A 22,407-nucleotide genomic window follows, 5' to 3' on the forward strand; every position below is an offset into this window, starting at 1 on the left:
ATGTTCCAAGCACAGTTACCACATGCTGACAGTATTCAGTCCTTCACAAAATAAAGTTGTAGCCATTTTTCTTTTACACAAAATGCCTGCCATATTTATTTATAAAAGACAGGCTTGGAGCACCAACTTAGGAGCCCTGGGTCAGCCTCTTTCTAGGCATCAAAGTGCTCAGGTCAGTATTTGTCATCCTCAGAAGTCTTTACTGGTGCCTCCTCCAGTATGCTATTGCTGGGCCACGCACAGAAAGGAATTAAGAGTCGTGCTAGAGAGAAGGAGAATTCATCTGGAAGACAGTTCGTGTAGTTGACCCAGTAACCATTTAACTGGAGGTACAAAAATAATCTTGAAGAAAGGCACAAGAATAGGACAGTTTGGATGTAGCTGAGTGCCCTCAACATGTGGCTGCATGATCATGACCTAATTTTTCCTCCCTTGTCACTGTCCCACTGCTTTCAGCACCACATTTCAGCTTGAGTAGCAAGAACCCTTGGTCAGGTAGACTTACCGTATGATGCTTAAGTGAGTTCGAGGTGAGTTTGAACCATCTCAGAGTGAGAAAAGGTGTAAAACAGGAAACCTGGTTCATCTGGTTCCTTCTCCTGGGTTGCTGTGCAGGCTGTGAGCCCTCGTTTCATCACTCAGAGGGGCCTTGCATCCAGCTGAAAAGCAAATCGAGATCGCTGGTTGAGACTTTAGATCTGCTGCAGAAGAGAAGTCCCTTTGCTTAGGCACTAAAGAAACTACCATATAAATATCTGCAGCCATTACTGGATCGAGCCCTAAGTCCTTTTTCTTTTAACCAGTTCTGTGCCTTTTCTTATTGTTACCTAGGTACTACACAGTAATTTTAATTAATGGCTTTCTTACATTTTGTGAATTTTTCCTGTAACTTTTACGTATTAGTGAAATTTAGTGCAGCAGTAAATAAGGGATCCAGTCTTTAAAATCCCTTGTAGTCAGTTTTAAGGGAAATGAAGAAAGCAGATATACATGAAATGTTATCTGGATTTCAGGCTCTGTGTACTTGTAACAGAAAGTCTCTTTCTATGATTACATTTTACCCTTTGGGGGGGCCGTTTCATTTTTTCTGATGTGATAAAGGACTCTCCCCTTTGTCTTACAGAGATGTATCTGGATCCCTTGATCCTATCTAAATGCTTTGTTTTAAAAGTTCAGATACAGGATGTTGTACTTAATATGCTTTTTTGTAATTTCTTTGCAGGAGCACAGACTGAAATCCCAGAGGAGGCAGGAAGCAAATACACTGAGGTTTATCGGCAGACACACAACAGTACGTTTGTTTATACTGTGTATTTGGTTTTGTATTTATTTGCTGCTCTCTACTAAATATTAAAAATGCCTTAAAAAACTCCTTAGCATGTTGCCAGTAATGTCAAATAAAGATAAATGTGTATTAGCAAGCCTCTCCCTTTATAAGATTGGTCATATCTTTATTAGATACCAATTACTAAACACACACTGTACGGTTGTATTTGTATGATAATAGGTAACTAAGAAAACAGATACATGTTTGTAGAAGCTTTATGCCTACATGCTTGAATATGTATATATAAAAACTAATTGGAATATACCAGCAGGATGTTTTGTTTCTTGTAAACAAGAGAATGAGACCACTTTGGCAAGCTATAGAGTCAGCAGCTGACATTGGGAAATCGAGATGGCAAGCCAATTTTATTGGGTTTTACTTTGTAATGATTTGTGATCGTCTTCTACAACAGATTTGTGGTCATTTCTAAAGGTTTTCAGTCACTTAACAAATATTAAACAGAGAGGAGAGGGGATAATTAAAGTTTTTATTTCCTCTTTAGAAAGAGGAGGTGTGATGAGAAGGCAGCTATGGTTTTGTACCGGTAACAGGCTAATTTAATACAGCTTAATCCTTTGTATCATTCTGTGTGTCAAAAGCACTCCAATATGCAGATCTGTGAATTTCCGCCTCTCCTAACACAATACAGTTTCATAACAGGGTCAAAATTAAAAGATAGAAAATGCAGACCATCACAGCTGAAAGCAATTTTTTGTGATTTAACTATTGTGATTTTGAATTTTAGTATGCACCTTTACCCTCATCCCTGCCCTGTGTAAAACACAGCGTCATTTCATGGGATCTCAGATTTTAACTTTCTAGTCCTTTCTAGGTCAAGTTTAGGTGCACATTTTGGTATTGATATACTAGGTTGTTTCCTTTCTTACTTTTTTTCTAGGTTCTGCTGTAGTTTCATCTAAGGTGAACATCATCCCACCAATGCTGGCAAATCCAGTAGTAACACGTAAGTAAAGGAAATGAGATGTATTCAGTAAGTTTTCAGTTTTAAGGGATGTAGAAAGAGGAATCTAATACAGATAGGGAAAGGTGCTGGTAAAGGAAGTAGTACATTATTAACAGGAGAAAGAGGGTAATTAAAAAGCGTAATACTGTGATCCTAGCTGAAATGTGGACAACTACCAAAGATCTATCTGAACATAACTATAACCATTTATAGGGGTACGTAAGATGAGTAACAGGTATGAGTGAAGAATGAACACGCAGTTTTATAGTGGACAGAGGGACAGAAAATAACAAATAGGGGTAGGCAGGTGATAATATTCAACAATAAAACGAAGCCTTGGACAAGTTGATTTTGTTAAGGCTGGGAATTTTGAAGTCCTTTTTTTACAACTAGTTTTAATTCACAGCTTCCAATCCTGCTCACAATGGCCGTGTGTGCAGCACATGGGGCAACTTCCACTTCAAGACCTTTGATGGAGACATATTCTTCTTCCCTGGGCTCTGTAATTATGTTTTTGCATCCCACTGCAACGCTCCCTATGAAGATTTCAACATCCAGATTAGGCGCACAGTGGTGGAAAATGCTCCAACAATCAACCGTATCACCATGAAACTTGAAGGTGTAGCTGCTGAACTAAAAAAGGACGTTGTCACGATCAACGGCAACAGGTAATTTTATTCTTAACACTTGTTTGGTAACCGCAGATGTTTTTTTGAAACTTGACAATTACTTTGGTGTATTTGGGGGGGAAAATTATGTGTTCTGCCATAAATCTGACAGTTTTACCAACATAAATTATAAGATGCTATTCATTAACATTAAATCAATTCTTCCCTTAAAGGTTACCCTAAAAATAAAATTTGGATGAAAAATCCTGAGAGGTTGGATCCACATTCAGATTCATGTTTGATGATGTTGGCCATCTTATTTTTTAATCACTTTTCTTTCCACACAACTGGATTATTTTAGAATCCCTACAGATGCTGGATACTGCAAGCCATTTTTTTTAAATCAAATATCTGGATCAGAAAATACTTAGCCTTCTTTCTGCCTTTTCCCAGAGTTCAGCTGCCATACAGCCAATCAGGAATTACAATAGAGAAAAGCAGCATTTATGTGAAAGTTGCCTGCAAAATGGGTGTTGTGTTAATGTGGAATGAGGACGACAGTATCCTGGTAAGAACTGCTCTCTGCTCAGAGACCAGAGTTAATCTTTGATTTGGACAGTCTCTATCTGTTTTCTACAGGGGTTACTATTGCCTTCTCATCTCATAGTGTTGAGCAATTCTTTCTTACTAAAGATGGGTTTGAATCCAGGTAATCTTAATGAAAATTACACGGATTGATGTCTAGTGGATAGCAGACCTGCTTAAAATAGGGTGAAAAAATCATTTTGATTACATCATTAAAATATTGGTATTGTTATAAGGCCCACTTACCTCCTCAGATATAATTTTCTAGAAGAATTTCGCTCTCTTACGACTTCATTTTTGCTGTCGATTTGATTTTCTTTCTGAAGAGTGAATAGAGAGAAAAAGCTGAGAGAAATATAGATGTTACAGTGAAAAGTTATGTCTGCATCGATAGCTTGGACTCTGCGTTGTGAATCGAATTCAAGCCTACTCTTGACTCTATCCCCCCCAGTTTGAATTAGATTGCTAAATAAAATCACACAGATCTGACAAAAATTACTTACAAGCAGCAGGTGCTTTCAGTGGTCTGGAATGTATTTTAGAATGTTTATAATAGCTTCTCTCAATTTACTGTCCATCATTTTAGCTGGAATTGAATGAGAAATATGCCAATCAGACCTGTGGACTTTGTGGGGACTTCAACGGCTTGCCAATTTACAATGAGTTCTATTCAAACAGTAAGTTTCTTAAATAATAAAAATCGGTTTCTGGAGTCTCCAACATCCTTTTTTAGTATTTAATCTAACATCAGCAGCATTCCTCTTTCCTGTTGTGTTAAATGATTTACCCAGAAGATATGATTCAATTTCTGTTAAAAAATATTTAGTACAGAAATCAGATAATATGATTTAATACTACAACTATAAATATAGTACTGGTGCTAACAACTGATTGTGTATTTCTTGTATTCCAAAGTTTTAAAGACCTAATCAGGTAATCCCATAAACATGAGCCAGATTTTCACAAAAACATAAATATAGAAATATATTCAGTAAAACAAAAGGCAATTGTATCATCTAGTCAGTACCTTTATTGTGTCAATTCTGTCTTAAAATTGGTCTATCCACATTTGCCTGCTGAGTTGTATAATCTTTATAAAAGCTTATCTTTATCATTCTGTCTGTTGCCAGCTTGAACTTTTTTCTAAATCTTGTCTCACAGCAGTCTCCACTGTCCAAATCCCTGTTTAGATTCTTTTCTCTCCTCCCTGCCTGGACTCAATATAATCTGAAAAATGTTTGGTTTTTTCCTGGTAAAAATCTTAGTTTGCATCTAGATGTAATATGCTGACAATTGTTTTTTAATGTTTACTTTTTCCAGCGTGCTGTGCAAGGTAAATTGAGACAGTGATGTAGTGCTTCCTTTGAAAGGGGGGATGATCAAAGTTAAAGGTTTGAGGGAACTCGCTGCCTTGGCCAGTCTTGACCAGAATTCTTGAGAGGAGAAAAAGGTAACAAGCAGTCGCACTGAACAAAACCCCTCAATGTTCATTATGAACTTCTCTTGTACAGATATGAAGATGACAGCCGTGCAGTTTGGAAATATGCAGAAAATGGATGGGCCAACAGAACACTGCGAAGACTCCGTGTCTACCCTGCCAGATAATTGCACCATCAATGTAAGGATCTTTTGACTATTCTTTAATAGTTCTTTCAAATTTATCTGTCTCCTTCTACAGCCTCAGGAAAAGCCTTAAGGTGACAGCAACTTAAAGAGGGATATAAGATTCTATTAAAGAACAATTATGCGAAGTAATAATACCAAAAAATGGCTCCTTCCTCTTTTCTGGAAGTTGTTTAACTGGTTTTTTTTTCTCCCAAGGATGACATATGCCAGCAAACACTGACCAGCACTGCGTTTGTAGAGTGTAATGACCTAGTTGATGTTAGAGAGTACATTAAGGCTTGCCAAGATGACCTGTGCCGCTCTGAAGAGTCTAAAAACGCCTCATGTATCTGTGACACCCTTTCTGAATACTCCCGGCAGTGTGCTCATGCTGGTGGGCATCCTCTGAACTGGAGAACCTCAAAACTGTGCCGTAAGTATCGCCTGAGGGAGCCTTACGTTATGCTCAGTAACTAACAAACAACAAGCTCTCAAGTGCTGCTGAGGATGCATAAGAAATTACAGGCCTTTCAAGATTTATTCTCCAGAGGGCTCTGATGTACGAGTTCCAGCAAGAAACCTTCAGCAAAAGAGCTAAGGGGTTTAATGCAAACTGGATTAAACACTATCAAACACTTACATGGATCCTCTAATTGAGAGTCAAAGTGTTATTTAATTAACTGGAACAGTAAAGGAAGCACATAAAGGACAAAGAAGGAGATGTACTTACTTGCTTGTATTTCTGTTTCTCTCCTTTTCTCGTGGCGGCTACAGCATTTTTTTATTCTTGATTATTAACTGATTGAGTGTTCAGGGGTGTTGGGCTGATCAAACACTTCTTTATCTCCTCTTGCTCTTTAGTGGGGAGCTTACACCACTGTAATCTTCGTAGACATTTGCACTGAATTAAACACATATGAGGTTATGGAATGTAGCTGTTGATACTGTCACCAGCATTTGTTCCAAAACAAAAGCCCATGAGGTACTATTTGCCTTTCCAATGATATCTTAAAAATGCAAATATAGTAAAGCTGTAGGAATTTAAGTCTTACATAGCAATACAGGTGTTCATGAGAAGGGTGCCTTCAGTAGAAACCTTGCTGGCTTTGAGGGGTCATTACCTTGCTGTCCCCAGAAATCCAGTCATTGAGTCAGTTCAGCAAAAGACAGTCATGGAAAACATATCTCACCTGTGAAATATGGGTCTAGGTGACTAAATTTGCAAATTTTGAGAGTTGGCGGTTCATCTGCAGTTTAGTGTGGCATTACATCTAGCTGAAAAACTTAAATGAATATAAATATTTTCATATGCAGTGAACTACAAATACTTTTGACTGAAAAAAAAAATCTCTCCTTCTTTAAAATTTCAGCCAAGAAGTGTCCTTACAACATGGAGTACCAGGAGTGCAACTCCCCCTGCGCTGACACGTGCACCAATCCCGGACGATCTCAGTTTTGTGAAGAACACTGCATGGATGGTTGCTTCTGTCCCCCAGGCAAGTTCTTGTGTACTCACATCTCTGATCTCAACGAACAGCAGCAGCTTTCCTCTAGGATTTGGGCAGGTTCCATGGGGTTTAAGCCTCCTGTATTTGCATTCTTCACAGCTGCAAGTGACAAGCAGTTGGCATGTTTTAGCTGAGAAAAGATATCGGAATTAATTGCCGCTACATGTGCAATATTCAGAAAGCAGGAGAGCAGAACAGCAAACAGATCGAGACCAGTTTCTCAACAAGTCACCTGTGCTACAACAAGTCCCTCTTTCAAAGCAGGTGGAATTTAAGAATACAAAGGTTGAATCCTTCACTGGGCAAGTTGGCATAGTCCTCCTGTCCTCAGCATATGCATGGCCATTCGTGACAGCCGCAGATCTGTCTCCGAGACAACATTTAGGATTTGTAGGAAGCACAAATGGTATGTAGGAAATTCCTCTTTAATTGACCCAGGTTTTGTAATTATTTTTTGATATAGGGACTGTATTTGATGACATCAACAATTCTGGCTGCATTCCCCAGCAGCAGTGCTCCTGTGTTTACAATGGCAACACCTACGCTACAGGAACTTCTTTTTCAGAGCAGTGCCAATCCTGGTAATCTTCTTTGTTACTTCTCTGACTTACTACTTCCTCTCATATATTTAATGAGTTTAATGGTTTATTATATGCAGTTGCATCACTGGTAATTGATCTGTGTATTTAACTGACCGCTACAGTTTCAAAATACCCCTAAAGAACATTCTTTGTTTTATTTAGCAACAGCCTTAGCTAGCAAGGTGATCAAAGCAAGGATTTACGATGTTTAGATTTCTCACCAGTTGCTTAAAGGCTTGCTCTCTGTTTATTTTGTTCAAACATTTGGACTTCTCCAAGGGGAATAAAATTACAGTCATTTATGTATTTGCAAATATTTATTTTCTCTGGAGAAACCAAGGGATGACACAATACAACCTCAATTTCACAATTATTAATCCTGTACCTGTGCACTACAACATCACCTTAGAAAACAGATATGCTCTGCTTCAGAAGTAGACGAGAATTCTCCTTTTCTGTTAGCTTCTGATACATCTGTGTAACAAAACAGAAGAGATTTTGTCACTGGGCTTTATATTAGCTGCAAAACCCAAGCAATTACTCATCCAATACCTGTTGCTGGAGAGTTCAAGGAAGGAAAACAATTAAACAAGCAACGTGAATGCATACCAGAGTCATTCCTTTTAACTATCGTTTCACAATGTTTTGGGAAGTCTTAAACCTAGATTGACTGTCTGTCAAACTATAGCTTGAAGGGTAAAACAGCAGCAAAATAGCTGAACCTACCTTTATGGTAAAACCTTTTTCTCTGAACTGCTCTCACTGATTTCAGCTAACTTTATTCTCTCTCTTGCAGTACCTGCAGTGGAGGCCAGTGGAGTTGCCAAGACATGTCATGCCCAGGAACGTGTTCAGTAGAGGGAGGTTCACACATTTCCACGTACGATAAAAAACATTACGATCACCACGGAGACTGCACTTACGTCCTTTCTAAGGTGCGGATCAGGTATTACTAGGTCATAACGCCTTATACACTTCTAGAAAGAAGATCTATTTATAGAAGATCGTTTATAGAAAGATCTCAATCAACACTTTTGACACTTACCTCTCTTGACATACAGATGATAAATTGCCTCTCACTTAGCCAAGTGTTTACTAGAACATACACTGCCATTCAAATAGCAATCCCCAGTCGTGCACCAGTACCTGGTGTTTACTGGGGAGTTTCCAGTTCTGTGATACAGTCATTGCTGAAGAGCATTGCCTTTTTTAAAGTATAACTGAGTCTGTGTTCTTCAGTGTGATTAATCCAGCTTTCTTACCGAGTTGCATGACTTTTGCTGTGCTGTTGTATTGTATGGTACTGGGCCTAATGGTACAAGTCTGAAAAATCACATTAACAGTTCCAAAAATAAAGATGATTTGAATTGATAAGACTAATATTTTTCTTTCATTTCTGGGAAATTCAAATACAGAAAAATCAATTCAAGTCAACTGATACATCTTGCTTATGTTTTGAACTTTTTAAAAAAAGATTTAAAAATTAAAGAAATGGAAAAAAGTTAATTATAATCAAAATATTTAATTACAGCAATGCACAAGTAAAATGTTTTGATCTTTTAGGGCCTTTTTCTCTTTGATCTTTGCTTTCTTTTTCCCCCATCTGCACAATTAACTAAAAAAAAAAAAAAGCAAGTTGTATGTTAGTGTTCGTGTGACAGATTTTTTTTTTTGCCTAGCATTAATACCAGCTACAGAAAGATGAGAGATACAGCAAAATTGAATCAGACATTAGAAGTAGGCATGACTAAAACCTCCAAATACATATATCATCAATAAAACATAAAACCAGATTCCAATTCTCTTCTTGTTCCTAATCATTACAGAAGGCAAAACCGAATCTTAGGCCAAAGAAGGCCTGGGATTTGGGAGAGTCTGGATCTTCTCCAGAAACAGACATATTTTTTTCAGAGCCAAGAGAAAATTTTACAGGATAAGCTTCTGTAATTAGCCTTTCATAAAATAACTGTTGGCATTTTGTTTTTTCAGCACTGTGCAGATGAAACATTCACCGTCCTGGCAGAACTACGCAAATGTGGCGTAACAGACACCGAGACATGCCTCAAGGCAGTGACCCTCAACATGAATAGAGGACAAACTGTAAGAATGCAAAATAAGCATGGGAAATTACTTTTAAAAATATGGGGAGAGAAAAAGTTAAGCCTTAATCAGTCAGCGACCTGCAGTTCTCTCAAATGTTCAGACTATGCAATAAGTACTTGTTATTTTTAATCAAGTGAAACTAAATTAGTTTTGTTATGAAAATAAGGTCAGCCATAAATTTGGCTTTGTGGAAGTTCATTAAGAAAAACATTGTATTCACAAAATAGAAAAAGGCGGTTTTCTCTGCCAACTAGAGGGAAAAAACATGAGCTTTTAGGTTAGAAACTACAAAAGTAAAAGATGTAATTAATCACCAAGACATGTTCAAAGAAATCAAGATGATGTAATTCCCTAAAGAGCTGAGAAAGTTTCTTTAAAAATAATTCTTTTTATGGCAGGGAAAATTAGTAAAGTTTACTAAGTGGAAAGAGGGAGGAGGCAGAATCACAAAAAACTACCCTTGTTATCTAATGTATTTTCAATTAATATCACTGAAATCATCACCGTTATTCCTCTTTGGACTATAGTTATCCTTCACACACTTACCTCTTGTTCCTTGTCCTTATCAGCTCATCGAGGTCAAATCTGATGGTGGCGTGTTTGTGAACTCGATCTACACCCAGCTGCCTGTCTCAGCAGGTATTTTTTTCTCTAACAGTCCATATGCAATAGTCTCAGAACTTCAACACCACGCCTGCTTATTTTCTTTAACCATGGAAGATAAAAGCACTGTGAGTTGTTCAGAATCTGCTTGTTCACTTTGGGATATTTCTTGAGTCACACAAGTGCTTTTGAAGTAGAAGTGGGAAGTTTGGTGTCGTAAAGAACTGGGAGACAGTACAAGCGCAGGCAAGAGTTCAAACAGAAGGAAACAGCATTTGCACTCTCCAGATTTGATTGTAAGGTTTACTTCCTTCTCACTGCCCAAAGTTAACATGGAAGATATCTGTCATTTACCTATTTTACTTCTTTTTTCTTTTTCAACTCACCCTGCCCTGTGGCCACTTTTCCTCAGACAGAAATCTGATATCAGTAACTATGCTCTGTGATATCTCTGACTTTCAGATCTGCTTCTTTTCACTTGCCAGCAGAGTGAGGGCTCCAATGTGTCCTGTACAAGCTTAGAAACAAAACCAGAAGTAGTCTTTTTAATGTTCAGCACCATACAGTTTTTCCTTCTCATTCTCTTGGAAGGTGTAACCTCCAACTGCTTAATGTTGAGACAGCAAATAAAGTTAACAGCTTGCTAGGTACAAGCAAATTCTGCCCTGTGAATTTGGAATTATAGTTCTGATTCATTTTTATAAAGATCAGCTTTATTTCACCTCAGACTTTGCAACAATTGTGATGGAAATTCAAGAAGAAGAGTATAATGGTGCACTATTTCCAGCCTTTGACCTCATTCAAAAAGTGATCATTCTGTTTTTCATCTGCAGCTAATGCCACCATATTCACACCTTCCACGTTCTTCATCATGGTGCACACAAACTTTGGCCTCCAACTTGAAATCCAAATCACACCCATCATGCAAGTGTTTGTGCGACTGGATCCTCTTTTCAAAGACCAGATGTGTGGTAAGTGAATGAAATACAAGAACATCTTGCTTAATGTCTTTTGTCTAGTACAAGCAGTATAAGCGTTCCGTTGCTTTTCGACAGGTCTCTGTGGAAATTTCAATGGTATCCAAACTGACGACTTCAAGGTCATAAGTGGAATAATTGAAGGAACAGCAACAGCATTTGCTAATACGTGGAAAACTCAGGCTTCGTGCCCTAATATCCAGCGCAGTTTTGAGAACCCCTGTGCACTCAGCGTTGATAATGGTGCGTGTTTAGAATTTTTCCAGGGATTCTTTTTTTTAACTCACCCCTAAAGAAAACACGTCTTTGGAAAACAAATATAAAAGAATTGAGATTTAGGTACTTGGTGAAAACATACATCTGAAATCAGAAACCAATATTCAGAATGAAACCACTAAGGATTAGTAACAAAGGAAGAGTCATAGAAACAACTGAAGGAAACGGTGTGGTCATTGAAAGCAGAGAGGATGCCTAAGCTGACAGCTTGGTCTCAGAGGAGTGGATTTCAGGAGTATCTTTGGAAATCTTTTATTCATTGTCTTTGGCAAGTCTTCTTCTTTGATTTTAGGAATATTAGCCTAAAAGCTGAGTGAAAAGAAAGACAGGAGAAGGAGAGGCCTGATGTAATTTCAGAATTAACTTTATGGACCAGAGCAGTGTGCTTTTGTGACTAATGAAATACAAAGAATAATGTGTATTTGTATTGTTTGTTCTCCTCACAGAAAAATACGCTCAGCATTGGTGTGGGCTACTGACTGACAGCAACGGACCTTTTGCTGATTGTCACTACGCAGTGAATCCCTCTGTTCACTACACGGTACTTTGTTAGACTGTTTCCCCCTTTAGAAATAAGAGAAATAGGATCAGTACAACTAGCTACCATGTCTCATCTTAGGCAATGACTGTATTTTATTTGCTGTACTGCAGCATTTCCTTCTTTCAACCTGTGTTTCTGTTTGTAACATTACCTTATTACCTTATTTCAGTTGTCAGTCTTGGCTTCAAGATCTTGACTTGCCTGCAAACGAAAAGGCAGCTATTTACTGCTGGATGGATGAACACAGAGCAGGAAGTGCATGTAAAGCAATATAATCGGTGCTGAGATTTTTCTTTTTCTCTGTATTCTTAGAACTGCATGTTTGACACATGTAACTGTGAAAATAGCGAGGACTGTCTGTGTGCAGCTCTGTCTTCCTATGTGAGAGCTTGTGCTGCAAAAGGAATCCTGCTGCGCGGATGGAGGACTGACGTCTGCAGTAAGTACTCTTAGCTAGCCCTCCTCCTGAGAACACGCATCAGTACAAGCTGCTGATCAGAGATTTTATGCTGATTTCTAGACAAATATAGTAAGTGTTGAGGAAGGGATTTTTTAAAGTGCCCTCATGGAAGTATTTCTCAGCTGTTCCCTTAGAATCATTCAATTGCTAGTGAACACAAATCGATGGGAAACATAGCTTGCTTAGGAAAGACACTGCTGTTATGAAACTGCCTCCATCTGTTTCTGCGCAACTTTGGATTTCACTGCAGCTTTATGTATCACAAATTATTCTAGAGAAAACGGGACGTATTAGAAAAACAGTACTAGTAATACTAACCAGAAGCCTTGCAAATGAAGAGTCTGGGAAGCTGTGTGCTGGGTTCCACTGATCCAGTAAGTCTGGTTTTGGCACACCAAGAGACGTTCAGGGAGACGTCTTGTTTCATACTTCTTGGCAGTGAATGGCAGCACCAAATAGAGGATTCTTTCCAAAATTTCATTTGAAAAAACATTTTCTTCTTTGCATGCACCACTTGCTCCACATGTGCAGTAGCTTTTCAGGTCTAACTCTGGAAGCATTCAGAAATATATTTACAGGAAAGATGCAGCATAGGCAGAGGTGTACAGTATTGTTTACATGTTATTTCTAATGCCTGTGGTTTCTTTTTTCCCCGACCAGAAATAACAATCTGGAATTAACAAACCTATTCTATTTTCCTTTCTCAAGCAAAATACACCACCTCATGTCCCAAATCCCTAAGCTACAGCTACACCATCTCTTCCTGTCAACCCACTTGTCGGTCTCTGAGTGAGCCCGACGTCACATGCAACATCAAGTTTGTCCCTGTGGATGGCTGCACCTGCACAAATGGAACCTACATGGATGAGAGTGGCAAATGCGTGCCTGCTAATGAATGTCCCTGCTACTTCAGAGGATCTCCTGTACCATTTGGAGAAGCTGTCCGTGAAAATGGGCTTGTATGGTAAGTGAATCTTTTGCAAAACACACGAGCAATAGGATGTGTATTTTCTCATTAAACTCTCCTACATTTAAACTGGTCTCACCCTGCCCTGCCTGAATTTCAACACAATACTCTCTTAATTTTTTTCAACCTTCTTTTCAACTTTTAAGAATGGTAGATATTCCTCTGAGCTGGAAGACAGGGAGAGGGAGTAGCGTGAATCCCCTACATCTCATGGTCAGTGACCTGCTGCACCACTTAGACACACATAAGTCTCTGGGGCCACATGGGATCCACCCAAGGGCACTGAGGGAACTAGAGGGGGTGCTCACAAACCACTGTCCCTCATTTACCAGCAGCCCTGGGCTGACCAGGGACGTCCCAGGGGACTAAAGGTTAGCAAACGTGACACCCATCTACAAGAAGGATCAGGAGGACCCGGGGAACTACAGGCCTGTCAGCCTGACCTCGGTGCAGGGGAAGGTGATGGAGCAGATGATCAGGAGGGCCATCACACGGCACGTACAGGACAACCAGGAGATGAGGCCCAGCCAGCCTGGGCTTATGAAAGACGGGTCTTGCCTGACTAACCTGATCTTCTATGATCAGGTGACCTGCTGAGTAGATGAGGGAAAAGGCTGTGGATGTTGTCTTCCTGGACTTCTGTAAAAAGTGGTATGGAGAGAAATTCTTTCCTGAGACTGCAAAACAGCTTTCTGCATTTCCTTCAAAAAATCTGAAACTTAAAAAGAGAAAAGTAGTGTTCAGTCTCAATACATGGTTTGACAGGTAAATATATGTTTTTCCCTCTCTTGTAGCACTTGCATCCAGGGAAAACTGAACTGCATTGGAACACCCAATCCAACTCCAGGTAAAAAAAAAATTAAAAATCTTCCATTTAGTTTTTTCTCTGTGCCAGATTTTGAACAAAAATAGTTGATAGAATTCTCCAGATGGATTTTTAAATAATAGAAATATTTCTCTTTAGTTTTAGTGCAACAGTTTTCATAAAAGGCAGAAGTGATTAATAAGATTAATAAAACCTCTTTCTCATAAAGATTTTTTTTTCTAAGACACTATGGGCTTTTATTTCTGAGAATTTAGTGCTCTGAAGTGAATCTGTTGAGCAGATTGAATAGGGACAGCAATCTCTACTAATTGAAATACACAATTTCCAAGTAATTTCAAGGTGGTTTTAATGGCTACAGCTGTAGGATAACCCCTGTGCCATTTCTTAGGGCTCTCACTTATTTCCTTCCTCTAGTCTGTGAATCTCCCATGGTCCACTTCGATTGTAAAAACATCACGGCAGGAACAACAGGAGCAGAGTGTCAGAAAAGTTGCCAGACTCTGGATATGCAATGCGTAAGTATGTCACGGCTGGATGGAACCGTGCTTCCAGGTTTTGTCTTTGCTCTTGGTGCTAGAGCAGTTGATCTGTCTGATCTGCTCCAAATCCATAACACAGGTAATTTGTTCTTGTAGCAAGAGCCTGAGACTATGTTACAAGGCATTAACAGTGGGATCCTTAGACTAAAATGTAATAAAGTAACATCCAATTTAATTCTTAAGATTAGTGTCTACCTTTCTTCAGCTACTGCAGTTCACAGTAATTAGTAGTGAATATCTAGGGTGCTGCCACACATTTTACTTCTCTAGGAGAAAACTGCTGGCTATAAACTGGCTCGGAGAAATGATTCTTTCTCATACCATGACGCAGTTGAGAACTTCCTGCACATCTGTTTCTGTTACTCCACCTAGGTGCATGGTAGCCACGTGCCATTTCACAAATAAGTACCCTATGAGATAAACAGATTTCAATGTAATTCAACCAAACTTACTATCTTTTTAAAGCTCCATTCAGTCGCAAATCACTCACTACAAAGTGCAAGGCTTCTTTAGCTAACACAGAGCAAGGCTTAAGATTCAACATATTTCACAGGCTCCAGCAGAGCTATCAGGATTGCATACATAAAACAGATTTATATTCTAGGAAATCAATGACTAATAACTTCCTTTTTGTTCCATTGTCCTGTAAGTACTTTGTAATCCTCTCCCATTTGAGCTGGGCAGCAGTAAGATCATATAAAGACATTTTGAGAGAATTTAATGTTCCTTTTTCTATTGTGACTTCATTCTTAAATGCTATCTCTCTCTTGACTTTTCCAGTATAGCACGCAATGTGTGTCTGGCTGCGTGTGTCCAGCTGGGCTTGTGCTAGACGGGAATGGAGGTTGTATTCCTGAAGAGGAATGTCCGTGTATTCACAATGAAGCCATGTATCAGCCTGGGAAAAAGATCAATGTTGACTGCAACACTTGGTAAATACTTCCTCAGAAGTACCATTCCTGGGTCTATCATTTACCTTTCCAAAGATCTTAAATAGTACAGGAGGGAGGAAAATTTGGATCGCACATTTCATCAATCGACGGATCTTTTAGTTTTGGATTAAACAGTATGAGCAGGTTTCTTCTGGTGCAGGCAGATGGCCAAAGCGCAGAATGGGAGGAAATATTTGGGACTACAGTGTTCCTTAAGGGTGACCCCGTGTTGCAGTTAACACATTCAGAGTAGCAGAGCAGAACTTTGCTTTAGCTCTTTACATGAAAAATGTAAAAGACTATTTTAACTCCAGAATCAATGTAACATTTACCAGAGATGAGTTACCAAACAAATATTAAGTTGTTGGGATATGTCTATGCAAAGCAGTGTGTTGTTTTATTACTCAGCTGGTTTTTTCTCATTTTTGAAGTGTATGCAAGAATAGGAAATGGGAATGCACAGAAGATCAGTGTCTGGGCACTTGTGCTGTTTATGGAGATGGTCATTATAGTACCTTTGATGACAAAAGGTTCAGCTTCAATGGAAACTGTGAATACACACTAGTCCAGGTACAAATAATTAGCAATAGTAAATGAGAAATAACCTTGATCATGTCTACAAAAATAATACATTTTTAAATGTTACTTAAATGCTATTCTCTACCCAGGATCACTGTGGCGTGGCCAATGGGACCTTCAGGGTTGTCACTGAAAACATCCCCTGTGGCAATACTGGGACGACTTGCTCAAAATCTATCAAAGTTTTCTTAGAGGTAAGAACGTTTTGCATAAAAGCCAGTTCTGTTCTGTATCTGTTTAGAGCTTAGGAGAAGCCTAGATATCCATTGCTTCAAAAAAGTTGGAAAAATATTTTTTAAAGCCAATCACCTTGTAAATTCAGCTTAAATCAGATTCAACTGAAATATTTGGTAGAGCTTCCCACCTTTCTATCTTTTCTGCATCTTACCCTACCTTGTACCACTCTTGGGCAATCTACAGAAAAATTGCCTTTAGCAAAAATTCAGCCTAGCACATGGGAAAATTATTTTATTCTTTGCAATGTAGTTCCTCCATGGCTGACAAAACACCTTTTTTTTGACCTACGCCATTTAAAATACCTTTTAACCACAACTCCAGGAACCTGAGACTTGAACTATATAGGTTGATTTATCACATTCAAATTATTTGCTTCCATTATATAAACTATGCGTAGTACGCTTGCAAGCAGAAAGACACGTTTAAGAGCACAGCTGCAGCTGCTGAGTTCATTTCTGATCACCTTTTCCTCCCGTTGCAGGGCTATGAACTGATACTCAGTGAGGAGCATATCAGTGTCGTAAAGAGAGGACAAAGTGATGAGGTGCCATACGCAGTCCGCTCCATGGGCATGTACGTGGTAATCGAGACCCCAAGTGGACTGATCCTCATGTGGGACAAGAAAACCAGCATCTTCATCAAGCTCAGCCCTGATTTTAAGGTGTGGGACTCGTAGTTAAAGGGCCATTTTCAGTCCAGTTTTGGACTGGGTGTGAAATTTGCAGAGACCACCAAATGGGTGGTGATGCCTCTAGTGTTGCTGGAGGCCACCTTGTGTTGTTCCTCATTCCTCAGGAATGAGAAGTGGTTCTCGCTTCCTCTCAGGAAGCTGTGTCATCATCCTGCTGCTGTTCTGAGCTCTGAAGGCAGCTTTCAGCGCCTGCTTGGCCTTACAGGACTTGAGCAGGCAAACGGCTTTTTTGGATTTGGCTTTGTTAAAATTACCCACTGAACCTTGGTAAAGCTTATCAGACCTTATTAAAATTACATAGCTTCCTGTGTGGAAATAATTGAGTAGTCCTGATCTTGAAAATAATGACATTTAAGGTCCCTTCCAACCCAAACCATTCTGTCATCCTGTTTCATAGAATCCTATAATGTGTTAGGTTGGAAGAGACCTTAGAGACCATCTAATCCAACCCCCTGCCTTGGGCAGGGACGCCTCTCAACTAGCCCAGGTTACTCAAACCTGGCCTTGAACATCTCCAGGGAGGGGACAGCCACAACCTCTCTGGGCAATTTATTCCAAAGTCTTGCCAGGCTCAAACTGAAGAATTTCTTCCCAAGATCCAATCTAAACCCATTCTCCTTCAATTCAAATCCATTTCCCCTTGTCCTGTCAGTGGACACTCTTGTAAAACGTCCCTCCTCAGCCTTCCTGTAGGTTCCCTTCAGGCATTGGAAGGCAGTGATAAGCTGCCCCTGGAATCTTCTTTTCCAGGCTGAACAATCCAAGCTCCCTCAGCCTGTACAGTTCTCATTGACCCACAAATTAAATTATCATAGTTTAACAGCAAAGAAGAGAAATATTATGAGTGAAAGCCTCTTGTAAAATCCTACTATGTGTTTTTCAAGGGTATGTATACAGAGGTGATAAGGAAAATGTACTCCTCACACCACAGTGACCTTTCAGTTAGGTACATATACTCTGGATGTATTTTTGTGAGCAGTCACAACAGTAAAGACTCAGTGAGTAGACCATGTGACTGAACTGATAGTATTTACGACAACTTGGTATGGCTGTATTTTTTATGTACGTCTATTGTATAAAGAAGGCTTAAAGTCATCAGAGTCCTTGTTTCCTTGTTAAAGACATACCTCAAGGACAGAAGGTTACAGTGACAAAAATGGTTTCATTGTTCAGATTTAAAAGAAGAAAAGGTAACAGCAGTATCCTTCTGGCCAGAGCTCTGGTGGTGGTCTGTTGGTGAGGAAACAAAGGATGAAGGTGTTTGGGAATGATGGAATGGAATGACACCATTCTAAGACCTCAATTTCAAGTATTCTTTCAGCCTCAGATATTGTTTCAAGTTTTCTCACATCCACTATCATTTTATTTCCTTCCTTTTGCAGGGCCAGGTCTGTGGCCTCTGTGGAAACTACGATGGCAACGGCATCAATGACTTTACTACAAGGAGTCAGTCTGTGGTGGAGAATGTCCTGGAGTTTGGGAACAGCTGGAAAGTATCCTCTACATGCCCTGATGCTTATAGCATAAAGGACCCATGTTCTACCAACCCTTACCGCAAGTCCTGGTCAGAGAAGCAGTGCAGCATCATCAACAGCAACGTCTTTGCTGCCTGTCATTCTCAGGTATTACCAGGGCACAAGTTTATGTGCCCAGTTTAGGTCTATGTGTTATTGAAGCTGCCATCCTCATACAATTTAACATGCATGCATAATTCATGAGCGTGTTTCACTTTGAATCGTGTCAGGGAAACTTCAGTCTGAACCCTGCTCAGTGGGACAGATTTATAGTCCCCGACTGTAAGAAATAAAATGACGTTCAGGTCATAGGAAATATCAACCTAATACGAAAGAATAATAATTTCCTAATTACTGTGGATTTTCTTGCAGCGTGACTTGAATAAAAATTCTCATATACCATATCTAGAAGCTCAATAATGTAATAATGTAATTATGAAGTACCAGCATAGTCTTCATCTGACACTAAGTACTGAGCAACTGACACTAAGACTGAGCAACGCAGGGTAACTTCAGGACTCCTGGTATTACCTTAGTTTTTCTGCAGACAACGAACTTCATTTTTTCACATGTAGCTGCTTGGGAACACGAATCTATTCTTTCACTAGGACACAAGTCTGGGTGTCTGGAAATTTGTTCGTGATTTGTATGTATCATCTGGCATCGCCTCTGGTGCTCGGCACTGTATATAAAGAAAAGTAAATTACTGATACAGGCATTTTTTCTGAGATATTACACTTTTAAGAAAATTACCCCAGCAAAGCTAAGAATAGAATTTTGAAGGCAGGATGTTTAATATTACATTTCTTTTTAATAACAGGTTGAACCGGCAAAATATTACCAAGCGTGTGTGACAGACGCTTGTGCGTGTGACTCTGGAGGAGACTGTGATTGTTTCTGTACGGCAGTAGCCGCCTACGCTCAAGCATGTAACGAAGTTGGTGTCTGCGTAGCCTGGAGAACCCCGTCAATCTGTCGTGAGTTTTAGGTCATAAACACTTCCTCTGAGAGTGTAGTTAAACGTCCCGTGCCCTGCTGGTGTCCTCGAACACCTTACGTGTCTTATGTATCCTCATTATAACCTCACTGTGTGACTTCTCGCCCTAAGCTGTTCTGATGGTCACACAATTTCACCTATTCGTTCACGGTTTTCAAGACTCTTCAAGCAGCATTGCAGGGATGTGAGGAACAGACATGAGTCAAAAAAAAGCTCTTTTTTTTTCCTGAACATGTCCAAATTTGTTTCTCCTTAGCACTGTTCTGTGATTACTACAATCAACACGGGGAATGTGAATGGCACTACAAACCTTGTGGAGCCTCCTGTATGAAGACCTGTAGAAACCCAAGTGGAAAATGTCTCAATAACTTGCCGGGTTTAGAAGGTAAAAAGAGCTGCAAGTACTTCTAAGTGGGTACATTTTATTATATTTTTAAAGGTCTTTAGTGGAGTGTATTTCTCTCATGAGCTGCATTTGCACCATTCGATTCTCTTCCATCTCATTGCATCCACATGAATGGAGGTAGAGTGTGGAAGCAGGAGTTAAACACATCTCCAGGACTAAATCCTTGTGGGTGGGCTCTGCTGATGCTAACACTCTGCATTACTTCTGGAATTATTGGAAAAAAAATCCAGTAGTAAAAATTGTGACTATTAAAAACCAACACATTCTGCACGAACAGAACTTTTGCTGACTGTATCTCATTCTCACCTGTTCGGCTTTCTAAATGCCCTTCTGTTCTAAGTGCTCTTTTCCTTCCTTCAGGCTGCTACCCTAACTGCCCGCCAGACAAGCCGTATTTTCATGAGGACCAGATGAAGTGCGTTAGTCTCTGTGACTGTTACGATAATGAAGAAGGGAAGATATACAGAAGGGATGAGTGTCATATATGGTAAGATTTAACATGCCAACCTAATTGTACAGGGAAATTGTGCAAGGGAAAAGGCTCAAAACAGAGTGGGGAAATTGCATGTTCCTGTTACGTGGCAGGACTAGTTAGTGCTGCCTGTGTAAAAACTAGTGCCAGTTTTCTTACTATGTTAGTACTAAGAAGTTCTTACATGGTTTTATGTTCTGTTGAATTTGTTCCTGATTATGCTGTAAATCCTCAGCATAAAGACAGAAGAACAGCGAGTCATTTATGATAAGGCTTTCTCTATTTCCCATTCCTATGGCATGAAAAATACGTTCCAGGAGTATATATGATAGGGGTCTACTTCCAACGATTTTTATTACATATTTAGACTCTCTCTTTTTGTAGTGTGCTTTTTAGTACAAAAACATTGCTAGTGCACATAAAATGATAAGGAGGAGAGAAGGAAATTCTTCCTTAAGACTCCTACCTGCAAAATATCTAGCGTCACTTCTATTTATAAGATTGGTTTAAGATAAAGAAATACTTTGGAAAACAATGCCAAAAAAGAAGCCAACGTGAACTGGAAACTGAAAGTATAAGCATGAACAAAGTGTCTTGACTTTTGATGCTAGTATCTGGCAGAAAGATGACGGATAAAATTACCTTATAATCAAAAAATACATTTTTTATGTTTTTTATTTCAGTGAATGCACATCTGAAGGTTTAGAATGCAAGTTTGATGCAAAAGGTAAGACAGCTAAGAAGAGTTATTAGGAAAGTGAAATACTAGGTATTACCTTTTCATAGATGCCTGACAATAAATTTCTTCTGAACCGCAGCATGCCAGTGCATTTATGAAGAGAACAGCTATAAATACGGTGAACTCATCTACAACACCACAGATGGGACCGGATGGTGTTTCAGCGCAACGTGCGACGTCAATGGCACAATAAGCAGAAGTATCTTTAGATGCGGTGTCGTTACAACAACCCCGTTTACATTTTCTACAAGTCAGCCCGTAACTACTACTTCAGGTACACATGGATGCTCTTTAAAATAACTGAAGAATCTCTGGAAGGTACCAAAAATTGCCTGCAAGGGGGGGTCTTTTGTCAGTTAATGGCACAATTTTATGTGAAACTGTAGACTTTGCTGGAGCCACAATTCATTTGGGAGCTTCAGTTGCTAAAGATGACTGTAACCAAGGATGCAGAAATGAGTACGGCATTTCCTACAAACTCAGTCTCCACCATTTCACCATGCTTTTTTCCAGGGGAAAAAAATAATAGACCTTGTTAATCATTACGGCCTTGAGAATCTCCTCATTTCCTTGCAAACAAAACCCAGCAATTCTAGACCAACTTCTGAAAGCACGACAGACAATTACTGCCATTTTTGAAATCACTGACTACGTTAGCACAAACTGAAGATAAGAAATACAGTTTGAGGGAATGCTCAAATAATTTTAAACTGTTTTGGGGTTCTTTTTGGAACGTTGCTTAATTGTATTTAATAACCAAACCAACAATTTCCTTCTAATTCTGCAGTATACCTCTACATTATTACTGCAGATAAGTCATTATAGTGAACAGGTAATTCTGACAGATTTTGAGAATTATTTCCACAAAATTATGCAATACTACACCAAGAGCTAAATATTCAACTTTAGGTCTTCTATTAAGTAACATTCATATGAAGAAAGTGATAGATATCCCACATGGTTATCTACATAATGCTAAAAATATGAAAAGAAAACTTATTAAACCAAGTAGAGAATACTTAGTAGATTATATATTTAATATATATGGTGTATGTGCATTCTGTATAATATATATAAAATACGCATATATTAATTAAATACTTCATAACTGTATTACATATTATTAAAATAAGTAGAAAAGGCATTAATCTGTAAAAGCACTTTAAAAGCTGTGTGGTTATACAGTTCAGAGTAAATAAGTATGGAGATAATACCAAGGAGAGTAAAACCTCCTCTTACTTATACCGTGGCAATTGTGACATCTCATTATCCTATGTATTGACATTTCACACAAAGGGTATCGTGTAGGCTATGTACAAATAGATTTTTTAAATAAATGTCACATGAAGTACCGGTAGAAAAATAACACA

The 22,407-nt window shown here is 39.0% G+C and overlaps 1 protein-coding gene across 1 annotated transcript; it reads left to right on the forward strand.

Moving 5' to 3' along the window:
* Positions 1 to 1,222: 1,222 nt before the first annotated feature.
* Positions 1,223 to 21,862, forward strand: LOC104270950 (mucin-5AC-like; the record flags this gene model as incomplete). The annotated part of the gene is made up of 30 exons (XM_009865483.1): positions 1,223 to 1,291; positions 2,226 to 2,291; positions 2,698 to 2,959; positions 3,353 to 3,467; positions 4,071 to 4,161; positions 4,996 to 5,102; positions 5,306 to 5,522; positions 6,460 to 6,585; positions 7,061 to 7,178; positions 7,975 to 8,113; positions 9,168 to 9,278; positions 9,851 to 9,920; positions 10,718 to 10,855; positions 10,940 to 11,104; positions 11,584 to 11,678; positions 11,991 to 12,117; positions 12,847 to 13,102; positions 13,900 to 13,952; positions 14,346 to 14,446; positions 15,251 to 15,402; positions 15,834 to 15,972; positions 16,071 to 16,175; positions 16,700 to 16,879; positions 18,292 to 18,531; positions 19,244 to 19,400; positions 19,677 to 19,805; positions 20,187 to 20,313; positions 20,982 to 21,025; positions 21,117 to 21,236; positions 21,825 to 21,862. Coding segments are annotated over 30 exons (3,857 nt in total), but the record flags the coding sequence as incomplete, so codon positions are not given.
* Between the last annotated feature and the right edge of the window lie 545 nt (positions 21,863 to 22,407).

Source organism: Apaloderma vittatum, unplaced genomic scaffold, assembly GCF_000703405.1.
Source record: "Apaloderma vittatum isolate BGI_N311 unplaced genomic scaffold, ASM70340v1 scaffold23272, whole genome shotgun sequence".
Classification (NCBI taxonomy): Eukaryota; Metazoa; Chordata; class Aves; order Trogoniformes; family Trogonidae; genus Apaloderma; species Apaloderma vittatum.